The 11,276-nt window shown below is 55.4% G+C and overlaps 2 protein-coding genes across 2 annotated transcripts; both read left to right on the top strand.

Annotated features, from left to right (window-relative positions):
- Nucleotides 1-890: 890 nt before the first annotated feature.
- LOC113147202 lies at nt 891-3,607 on the top strand (the record flags this gene model as incomplete). Its single annotated transcript, XM_026336959.1, has 5 exons — nt 891-1,011; nt 1,356-1,394; nt 1,587-1,965; nt 2,123-2,405; nt 3,548-3,607. Coding segments are annotated over exons 1-5 (882 nt in total), but the record flags the coding sequence as incomplete, so codon positions are not given.
- A 2,090-nt stretch (nt 3,608-5,697) lies between these two features.
- Nucleotides 5,698-10,690, top strand: LOC34620764 (the record flags this gene model as incomplete). Its single annotated transcript, XM_026336957.1, has 6 exons — nt 5,698-5,727; nt 7,786-8,131; nt 8,195-8,967; nt 9,092-9,250; nt 9,459-9,818; nt 10,478-10,690. Coding segments are annotated over 6 exons (1,881 nt in total), but the record flags the coding sequence as incomplete, so codon positions are not given.
- Between the last annotated feature and the right edge of the window lie 586 nt (nt 10,691-11,276).

Genomic DNA, 11,276 nt, shown 5'->3' with positions numbered 1-11,276 from the left:
AGCCAACCCCAAAGGATGTTACCTACACGCAAGCCAACACTCCAGCACAGAGCAGCAGACACCACCTTCTAAGAGCGACTCGCAAAGGCCTTTCAGCGAGGAGCCTTATCGGCAAGCTCGCCACACGTTCGCGCGGCAAAACGGCGCATCGAAGGCATGCAGCTTGAGCAACAGCTGCAGCATAAGCAGCAGCTGCAGGCCCTCTATAAAATTGGGAACGAAGGTTCTGCAGAGAACGCTTTTGTGCGCAGTTTCGACCTTGCCGCTTACGAGGTGTCTCGCCATCTGCGTGGCTTTCTGCAGGTCGCTAAGGCACCCCGTCGAGACTCTGTCTCTGCCAAATTGGAGCTCCTCGGCTGCCTTCCCAGCCAGCAGTATTTTCAGTTGATCGAAGAAGTCGGTGAACCTGAAGACAAGCACCTCCTCCCGCCGGCTCAGCGCCGTGAAGTGACATGAAGTGCAGCGTGACGCACGTCTGTCTGTGCCAGGAAGTGCACGTGATTTGGCTGCTAATTCGGAGACTGTCTGTCTGCGCATGCGGTCGCCGCATGCGATGGACTGTACGCTGCGCCGGCCCCTAGAAGTCTGTATTACGAGCCGCGCATGCAAGCAGGCGAGGCGGAGTCGCCTAAAGCGACTAGTTGAAGCGTCTAAGCGGCCAGCTACGCATCCGAATGCATTAAACTGGCGCAGCAGAGAGCACCTTCCTTTCAGAGTTAAGAAAGCGAAGGCGCTCGACTTGCCTCTCCGTGTATTTTTCTTTCTTTTCGGTTTGCCAGGTGACCCCTAGGGCGTTGCCTCTGAAGAGGATGGAGGCTTTGTGGAGTGCTGCCGCGTGAGAGGAGTAGAGCGTCATCAAGGCGTGCCCTCCCTGAGACGACAAAACGAAAATGCACGGGCAGACCACTCTCTGTGCCGAAGCAAAAGCAGTGAGGAGGCGCTTGCGGCACAGAAATTACGACGGCAGAGTCCGCATGCAGACAAAACATGTGCTCGGCGAAAAAAACGCCAGCGATAGAGGCGGCAGCACACATACATACACATATACACACCTACGTACATACACATATACACATATACATATACATACACATATACACATATACATACACATATACACATACACATATACACATATACACACATACATACACATACATATACACATATACATACACATACACATATACACACATACATACATATACACATACACATACACATACATATACACACATACATACACATACATATACACATATACACACATACATACACATACATATACACATATACATACACATACAAATACACACATACATACATATACACATACACATATACACCCCAGGAAGGGACGGCCGACGCAGAAGTGCACCAAAGAGCTACCAATGGTGAAAAGCCGATCACACACAGCTCCAGTGTGCACGCGATTTACGATTTTCCCCCCTGCCCCCCTATGTGCGTGCTTGCCTCGTGAAACGCAGTGACAGTTTTCTCTTCGATTTCAAGCGTTGCGGAGCTTCGCTTGTTGCCGACTTTGAGTCGATCAAAGCTGTCCTCTAGTTCGGCATTTGTGACCTAAGAAAAAGAAGGAGCAGCAGCAGCAGCAGTTTGGCTGCGCGAGATCGATCGCAAAACAACGCCGCAGGAGACGCACGCTGCGGGGGCAGAGCGCCAAGAGAGGCTACGTGGGGAAGCAGCAGGCAAGATGCAATGCATTGAAGAGCCTCGCTCTCTCTCGCCCGCATGCGTGCACGCATGCAGGCGAGTCTCTCGAACTGCGCCGCGACATGCGCGTAGACGAGAGGATGCGGAGAAGGAGGGGGAAGCCGCTACTCTCCACGCAGAGAGCGCGCGTCGAGAAGGTACCCCCCAAAACGTGCCTGCTGCTTGCCGCTGCTGGCTGCCCGTATGGCTGCAAGATTCAGGAGATTGGCAACGTCTGCTCCAGTCAGTCCCGAGGTAAGAGACGCGTAGAGAGACAAGTCTACATCCGGAGACAGCTGCACGCGCGAGGCGTAGTACTCCAGCATCTTCAGCAGTCCGCACAAGACACGCAAGCCGCACGCCAACTGACTGCCCCTTCGCCGTGCGAAACGGCTGCTGTCTGTGCCTAGAGGACAGATGCAGGAGCGGCTTGCGACTCCGCAGGCGCTGCGCACGCTACTACGCCTGTGCTCCAAGCAGCGCCACCCACCTCCTGTCGCTCCTTTAAAGATGGCAAAGGCACGAAGACTGTCTTATCCACACGACCTGGACGCAGCAGTGCGGAGTCGATCGATCCCAGCAAGTTGGTTGCACAGATGAGAACGATACCTTCAGTCTGCGCGGCAGTCGAACAGACACACGGCGCACGTCACAGCAGCCACGTTACAGCAGCCACACTGCGGCGGCGACGAGGCGCGAGAGACACGCGCGATCGGGGGGAAAGGGAGGGAGGGAAAACGCGGGAGAGGCAGAACGGGGAGAAGCCGAAAAGGCAGCAGAGACGTGGTCGGCAGAGGGAGGGGGGAGGGGAGGGCAGGCGGAAACACATGGACAAAAGCGAGGCAGTTCAGAGAGAAAAGGAGGAGGAAGCAGCAGTAGTAGGCGAGAGAGAGAGAGAGAGAAAAGGAGGAGGAAGAAGTAGTAGTAGGCGAGAGAGAGAGAGAAAAGGAGGAGGAAGCAGCAGTAGTAGGCGAGAGAGAGAGAGAAAAGGAGGAGGAAGAAGTAGTAGTAGGCGAGAGAGAGAGAGAAAAGGAGGAGGAAGAAGTAGTAGTAGGCGAGAGAGAGAAAAGGAGGGAAAAAGGCAGTCGAGAGAAGAAGGAAGAGGCAGTCGAGAGAGAAGGAGGAAGAAGAAGCAGTCGAGAGAAAATAAGGAGGAAGAAGAAGTAGTCGAGAGAATGAATAGACGAAAAAGAGCATTCAGAGAAATGCTGGCAGAAGCGACAAGCAGGGGTAGGTGTGGAGGGAGGCGTGGAGAGGCGTTCCGATAAGGGAAGGCGAGATGGTGTGTGTCAGTGTGTGGAGAAGCTTAAATCCGCAAGAAACGAGAAGGATGTGCGTAGCAAGCCGATTCATGCAAAGTGAATGACATCATTGTTAGAACTGCGAGGAGCGAAGTCTCGATGGACTAACGCCGTGGCAGTGTAAGGCATGTCGACAGCAGCGGGGTTGGAAAGAAGCGCTAACACAGCAACAGCAAAAAACAGCAACAGCAAGAGCAAGAACAACAAAAATAACAGCAGAAGCAGGAGCAAAAGCAGGAGCAACAAAAACAGCAGCAACGAAAACAGCAGCAACGAAAACAGCAGCAGGAGCGGCAAAAAACAGGAGCAGCAAAAACAGCAGGAGCAGCAAAAACAACAGCAGGAGCAGGAGCAGCAAAAACAGCAGCAGGAGCAGGAGTAGGAGCAGCAAAAACAGGAGCAGCAAAAACAGCAGGAGCAGCAAAAACAACAGCAGGAGCAGGAGCAGCAGCAGGAGCAGCAAACAGAGCAGCAGTAGCAAAAACAGCAGCAGCAAAAGCAGCAGTAGCAAAAACAACAGCAGCAAAAGCAGCAGTAGCAAAACCAGCAGTGGCAAGAACAAAAACAGCAGCAGCAAAAGCAGAAACAGCAGGAGCAAAAGCAGAAGCAGCAGGAGCAGCAAAAACAAAAGCAGCAGGAGCAAAAGCAAAAACAGCAGCACAACGTGGTTCGTGGAGGAGGAAGGTCTGTACCGGTTTGAATCCATCTAGTTCTGCAAGAAGCTGATTAAGTGTTTGGCGGAAATTGCCACTGGTGTCAAGTCGCCTGCTGCCTGCTACTGCATCGATCTCGTCGATGAAGAGCAAGCAACGCCCCTTCGCTCGAGCTGCTGCAAAGAGACTCCTTATGCGGCTTGCGCCTAAACAGTGCGCAAGAAGAGGAGAGAGAGAGAGGGAGAAACAGCACAGATGTAGGCGAGGAAAACTGCTGCCATGCGCATGGAGGGGAAGGCGGAGTCGCAGGCATCGCAACAGCGGCCACTCTGTTAGAGTAAAGCCGTTAAGCCTCCGAGAAAATCGCCAGCTGCAATAAAAATCGAGAAATGTGCATGCATAGGAGGAGCCAGAGAAGAGCACTGGGGAGCATGCGCAGCACGACTCAACGCATGCGCCCAAGTAGACGCAGCAGAGAAAGATATATATATATTAAGATATATATATGAATATAAATCAATAAATATATACATATATATATATATACATATATATTAAGATATACATATGAATATTAATAAATGGATAAATATATGTACATTTATATATATAGAGAGAGAGACACACACACACATACATACGTACATACAGACACATACATACAGACATACATACACATACATACAGACATACAGAGACACAGCGCCGCTCACCCACGCCGACAAACATCTCTTCGAAGTCGGATCCCGACGCATGCAGGAAAGGCACTCCTGCTTCTCCCGCAATAGCGCGTGCTAGAAGCGTCTTTCCGGTGCCTGAACATAAAACACACACACCCTTTCCCCGCCTGTCTGTCTGTCTCTCTCTCTCTCTCCACTCCTCACAGAATTCCGTGAAAAAAAAACAAATGCTGCGCGGCACTCTCCCCTTACGTAAGCCGTAGCCAAACGTCAAGAGACGCATGCGTAAAAGCGAAAGCTCCAACTTGAGAGAGAGATAGATGCAGATAGACGCAGATAGAGACAGATGTCAAGACACACAACTTCCAGCGTAGTAGGAAGGAGAAATTTACCGGGGGGTCCGTGCAAGAGAATGCCTTTGGGAAGCTTCGCGCCGATCGCTTGGAATTTCTCAGGATCTCTCAAATACTCAATGATTTCACGCACTTCCTTCTTTACTTCCTCGTATCCCTGCATGCAGCCGCGAGAGCCTTGACTCGAAGGCATCCGTTCGCGCGAGGCAAGAAACGCTTTTGCGAAGAAAGGCGATCGCTCAACAAGAATCCCCCAACATCAGCATATACAGTCCTCTACACAAAAATAAAACAAAACACCACCCACCCCCACCCCGCCTCCCTTCCCTTGCTCCTGCTACTACTCCTCCCCCCCTTTCTCCCCGTTTTTTCCCCCCTTTCTCCCCGTTTTTTCGCCCGCGTTTTCTTCCTGCGTTCTAAGGCTAACGCGTTTGAGTCTCACCTTCACGCTGTCAAAGGAATCCTTGATGTCTTCCGGAGAGACGATGCGATCCGCCACCCACTTGCTGCTGCCCCCTGCTGCAGCACCAAAGCCTTCACCCTTGAGAGCTGCGGAAGCCAGCCTCAGCAGTTCGCTCAAACAACCGACTAAGAGCAAGACTCCGACGAACGGCGAAAGCAGGAGCTTGTAGCTGCCGGTGCTGCAAAACGAAAGGGCACACGCACGCAAAAGTTCGCACAGAAACTCAAGACTTCCGCCTCGAAACCACGTAACTCTCCATGAACACCCCCACAGACACTCGATCCAGCGGCTCCAGAAGGAAGGAGACTCAGCATTTACATGAACGCCTTCAAAATGCTCCACAGCCCTCGCAAGTAATAAGCCACCCCTTGGCGCTGTTGTTGTTGGTGCTGCTGCTGGTAGTGCTGCTGGAAGTGGTGTTGCTGCTGCTGGTAGTGCTGCTGGAAGTGTTGCTGCTGCTGTTGCTGCTGCAGTTGCGCTGCTGCCTCCGGCGAGAGGCCGCTTGCAGCTCCTGAAGAAACGCGAGCCGTGGCGGCTACGGCAGCAGCAGCAGCAGCTGCTGCTGCTGCTGCGACATTTTCGTCGCCGACTGCCTTGTTGCGACGCTGCTGCAGCAGCAGCAGCAGCCGCTGCACATCCCCGCTGCTGCTGCTGCTTTTCGAGTCTGCTGCTGCTGCTGCCTGAAGACACTGGAGCAGCAGCTCATCGGAGATGGGAGGCGCACCAGCAGCTGATGCTGCATTCGCCACGAGAGACACAGCCTCTGCTGGTCGATCTTGGGAAATGAGGGCTGCAGCCAGCCGCTGCAGCAGCGCTGCGTCGTGTGGCAGCAGCCTGTGCGCATGCAGCAGCTGCTGCAGCTCCTCTTTTTGCACCGATCCTGCAATGCCAGCAGCACCTGCTGCTGCCGCCGAGACGGGGTGCTGCTGATACAGCTGCTGCTGCTGTTGGTGCTGCTGCGATCCAAATGACAGCGGCGAAGCAGCAGCAAAAACAAATGGAGGCTTCGCACAGTCTGCTGCCGTTGCAAAGGAGGGGGCAGGTAATCCCTTCGAGGCAAAGGAGGCGGCACGCCACTGCTGCATTTGTTGGAGGCGCTGCTGCAGTGCGGAGAGGCTTCGAGAGAACAGAAAGTTGTTGTTGTTTTGGGGGAAGCACTCACTCCCACCGCTGCTGGAGGGGTAGCTGTGCATGCGCCATACCGGAAAAGGGATCGGCGGTGTAGCTGCTACGTAGAGGGTGGAGCTGATGGGGTTGCTATTGCTGCTGCTGTTGTTGCGAGCATAGAGGCTGCTGCATCTCTGCGGTGAGACTGCACCTGCGGGGATTGAAAACGCAGTGCTGCATGCGCTTCCTGCTTTGCGAGTGGTGAGGGTCCAACGCTGGAGAGGAGGGGTAGATACAGCTGTTGCTGCTGTTGCTGCTGTTGCTGCTGTTGCTGCTGTCGCTGAATTGCCGACAGCACCAGCTGCAGGTGCAGCAGCAGCTACAGCTGCAGCAGGCAGGGGTATTCTTCGCGAGGCTGCCCTTCGCCACAGCTGCAGCATTCTTGACGCACGAGCTGCTGCTGCCGCGGCAACACCATCAGCAGCGCCACACCAAGGAGGGGAGGTTCTCTCCTGACAGTAGCTCCCCTCCCCACAGCTCAAGGAGCGTGTACCCTGCAGCGGCGGCTCCCGAAGAAGTGCCTCTCTCTGTCTCTCGCTCGCGGCTGCTTCTGCTTCTGCTGCCGCATGCGCGCCTGGTGGCGCTGTACTTTGTCGTGGCGACTCCAGAAGCTTCTTCTATCGGTGGCAGACGCGGCTGCCGCTGCTGCTGCTGCTGCAGCAGCTGCTCATCTGCGCGGCAGGCCTTGCTGTTGGAAGCCTTCCTCAGGAATTATATTCGCCGCACATGCGCATAAGCAGTGTAGCACTCTTTTTCTGATTAACAGGCATCTGGCAAGGAAAGCTTCCCGCAAAGATCCAGCGGCAGCAGCGCCTTCGTGGCAGCAGCGGCGGCTGCTGCCACGAAGGCGCTGCAGCTTCCTCATCATCGACACTTGGTTGCGCCTCCTCCTGCCTGACGGTGTCTTCGGTAGTACACAGACCGACGCCTCAGAGGGCTGCCTTTCATATTTTTTCGCGGCGTATGTGACATAATGATCGCGATTTTATGGACCCTCTGGTGTACGTACAGCTCCTGCAACCTCGGGGAGTGGAGGCCAGAGGCGTCCGGGCGCCACCCGGTCTCCTACGGATAACACCGAGAGCTGCGAGAATAATGCCCCTCGGGTTTTTTCGCATGAATGAAATTAGACAGAATCGCGTCTTTTAGGCTCAGCTGTAGGTGTCTGCGGTTGTAGCAGCCCGTGTGATCGCGTGGCGTCACTTGTTGCAGGATCTGCCGCAGAGGGCACTTCGCGCGATCACGGCAGACCGCATGATGGAGAGTTTGCACCACCCCGACTTATTGTGCTGTTCGTCCTCCGCGAAGCAGCATTTGGAGAGCTGCCAGCATTGCTACAGCTCCTTTTCCAACAGCAGCACCGGGGATCTGGCTTTCTTCGATACACGCAGCGCGCAGGAGACCAGGTGTACAGACAGCCCTCCCCTCGCAGCGACGGTCGCAGGAGCAGCTCCAAAGATGCTGAACTGCACGAACGTCGATGAAACTCACCGGAATCTTCAGGCTGTGCTGCAGTATCTGAAGACTACGGGCTTTGCGTCTGCCGCGGCTGCGTTAGAGGCCGAGAGCGGCGTGGGGTATATCCCGCATTTCTTCGAATTTACAGATGCCTGGCTTCCCCCAAAGCCTCAGCAGCAGCACCAACCACCCCCGCCGCCACCGCGTTCTCCAGAGGACGCCGAGGAAGACGCCGATGCGCTGCTGATGAAGCAGCTCCTCAGGGGGAGGCCAGTTCTCGCTGCAGCGATGACTGCGCTCGAGCAGCAAGCATGCATCTTGCGTGGCGACAGCAAGACGAGTTGCAGTATAGGGGGGAGCCTCTCCGAGGGGCCTTCCGACGCGCAGCCTAAGGCAACTCCCTTCCCAGCTGTTCACGCAGCACAGGCGATCGCACCAACAAGCAGCTCCCTGACAAGAGTGCGACTCGAGCCACAAGACCTTTTTGAGAGCTTCGAAGTGCTGCAACCGCTCAACGGCTTTCAGGTACTGCCCCCTCAGGAAGGCGCGTGGCAGGCAGAGGAGCAGGAGGAGAAGCAAGAGGAGAAGGAGGAGGAGGAGGAGTTGGCAGCAGCCGCAGAAGCCGCTGTGGCTTCGGCTGTAGCAGCAGCTTGGGGAAAACTGAATGAGCAGGAGCACCGCTGCTGTTGCACTCACGCACTTCGCCTTCTCGAGAAAAACGGCGCGCAGGTTGCGAGCAGCGCGGGGACAGACAGTGTCTCGACAGACGCAGTGTATGTCCAGCGGCACAACCTGCTTTGCTGCACCTTCGTGCCGGAAGATGCGAACTTGTCGGACAGATCTTCCTCCCCCACCAGCAGCAACGCGCTGCTTGCAGTAGGGGGAGCTGACAAGGCCGTTTGTCTTTTGCAGATAAGTTGTGATCCTCCCCTTGCGAGCAGCAACAACTACAACAAGGCTCTCAGCAGCAGCAGCACGAGCGCCGTTGTTTCCTGTGAAGTGATCTGCCAGTGGACAGGCCTTACTTCCCCCCCCATCTGCATGGCTGTTTGCACGAGGAGCAATCAGGGTAGCCGCAAAAGCAGCGCACCCTGCTGTACAGACACCCCAGGTGCCTTGGCGAGGTCACCTTTCCTCCTAGCCGCAGGGGTTCTCGATGGCGGTATTTTCTTTCTTCAATGGGTAAATTTGCAGCACATGTTCACTTTCGATCCTCTTCCTGAGCGGAGGTGATTAATGACGCCTTTTCCTCCCCCCCAAACCCCCATGCAGACAGTTCGTATTGTCGCCGCTGTCGTCTGCGCAGGAGGAGGAGGAGCAGCAGCAGATCGCCTCCGGAGCCTCAGTACCGACGAAAGGCTGCGTATTGCAGCATCTGAAGGTGCACAGCAAAGCAGTGGTTGGCATCGAGTTTTCTCATGAAGGGGATACACTTGTTAGCATCTCTAGAGACGGATCGATGGCGGTAGGCTTCAAGGGGTGAAGGGGGTTGGCACGCCTGTGCGGAGGTGGTGCACCTTGTCTTGCAGCGGGGAGCACGAGTAGATAGAAGTCAGAAGTCTTGACAAACACCCGCCTAGATGCATGCCAGCTAAAAAACTTCCCGATCAAAACGTATCCGCAGCAGCAGGAAGGGCCTGCTGGGTGACCGTATTTTTTCTGTTCGCGTTCAGGTGTACAGACAGCAGAGCACCTCCGGCTTGTTTGACGTGCTCTTCCACCACGACTTTCAGGGAGGCATCTGCAGCGCGTTGTGCTTTCTCTCCGACAGCGGGGACAAAGTTGCAATCGCGTTGCACGAGGCACTTGTTGTTTCATGTTTTGACGTGAAGACGCTGCGGCGGGAGTCGGAGGTGTTTTGCATCGAAGATTTAGGGCAGCTGCCGCAGCGGCAGCGTCTGCAGCGGCATCTGCAGACGCAGTCGTGTGGCGTTTCGGTGCTTCGTATGGCCGCTGAAAAGAAGAAGGGGTGGCTGTGTGCATGCCTGAGCACAGGCATTGTGCTTGTCTTTTGCATACACACACAACGGCAGGTATGTGTGTGGCTGCGCCATTGCATGCAGAGTGCAGCCTTCATGCGCGCCGTTGCGAGACGCGGCCGCTGCCAACGGTGTCGCTACTCTCTGGTTGCAGCAGCGTTGACGGGGATAAAGAATGATGCCTCTCCCGCATGCTTGACAGATTTCACACCGGTTGCATGCGGTGCGGTGTCTCTTGTTTTTTCCAGCTGATGCGCCTCCAAGTGCCCGACATTGACTGCTACGCAAGCCCTTCTCTGGCCTTAAGTACTGAGGGAGGCTACCTCTACGTTTCAACGCAGCGGGTGAGACGCAGGAGCCTTCTGAGCGAGGGCGTGTGCTTTTGTGCCTCACCATGAGCAGAAACAGGAGGCGATACGTGTACATGCATAAATGAGCAGCAGGGGTAGCAGCAGTTAGGCGTTTAGGCGGGAAAAATCGCTGTACTGCTGCGAATTCGTGCAAGGCTGCACGAAATCTACCACCGTGTTCGCCAGTTAGCGCCTTTTTAGCTTTCTAGCCGGGAGGCAGGAGGGGTTGGGAGAGAAACACGGGAGATCTACTTTGGCTAGATGACTAGCGCGCCGAATAGGCGGCCCTTTCGCGTGTCACCACGTCGCGTAGGTCGACATTCGTGTGCATGCGCATGGGGAATTCTGCGTCTGCGTCTGCAGGCTGCTGGCGCTGAGGTGTTGGTGTTCGCGCTGCGTGAAGCAGCAGCGAACCCAAGCGCCGGTGTACGTACACCTGCGGCGCTGCTGCCGCCTTCCGCTGCTGTTGCAGTTCTTCGTGGACCGAGGCAGCCAGTCAAGGATTTGGCATGCCACCCCAGTTTGCGTCTTCTCGCTGCAGTCGGCTTGAGCAAGGCAGTGTATCTTTTCGCATAGGGAGACGATGAACGCACGAACGCACAGCGGCTCCCGCAGGAGAGAGAATTTGGTCAGCCGCGAGGCTTTAGGCACACACCGCTGAGCGGCTGTAGAAGCGACGTTGCACCAGCAGTGCAGCGCTTCCCACGAGCCGCGTGTGTGCGTGAAGCGCTGCCGTGTATCTTCTAGCTTCGTTCGAGCTAGAGTGTAGTAGGCTTCGCCTCATTTTTATTTGAATAGGGGGATCCCCAGGCGGCTGTAGTGCTTCTGCTGCTGCTTCGAGCGGAGCAGCAGCCAAGCCATCTGAAAAAGACCTCCTTCTCGGTGGTTCTACCGAGCAGCGTTCAAAAAAAATTCCTCGACGTTCTCAGCGGCAGATGCCGCTGCATGCAAGCGTGTCTCACCCCCTGCGCAGTCGCGCAGTGCCTTGAGGGGGTAAGCCTTAAATTAGCGCGTGGCGAGAGTGAGGGGCGACAGGTGCTACGTTCGCATGCACGTGTCGTTGCCGCTAGTTAGGCTGCGTAAGTTAGCAAAAGGAAAAAAGCGAATAGACAGACACCTGCAGCACACAGAGGGAGGGGGGTAGCTGCAGCGGCAGGATCAG

The sequence above is a fragment of the Cyclospora cayetanensis genome, unplaced genomic scaffold (genome assembly GCF_002999335.1).
Source record: "Cyclospora cayetanensis isolate NF1_C8 unplaced genomic scaffold, CcayRef3 CcayRef3_contig_157, whole genome shotgun sequence".
NCBI lineage: Eukaryota > Apicomplexa > Conoidasida > Eucoccidiorida > Eimeriidae > Cyclospora > Cyclospora cayetanensis.
Note: the sequence above shows the minus strand (reverse complement) of the source record. Positions and strands in the feature narration are given on the sequence as shown.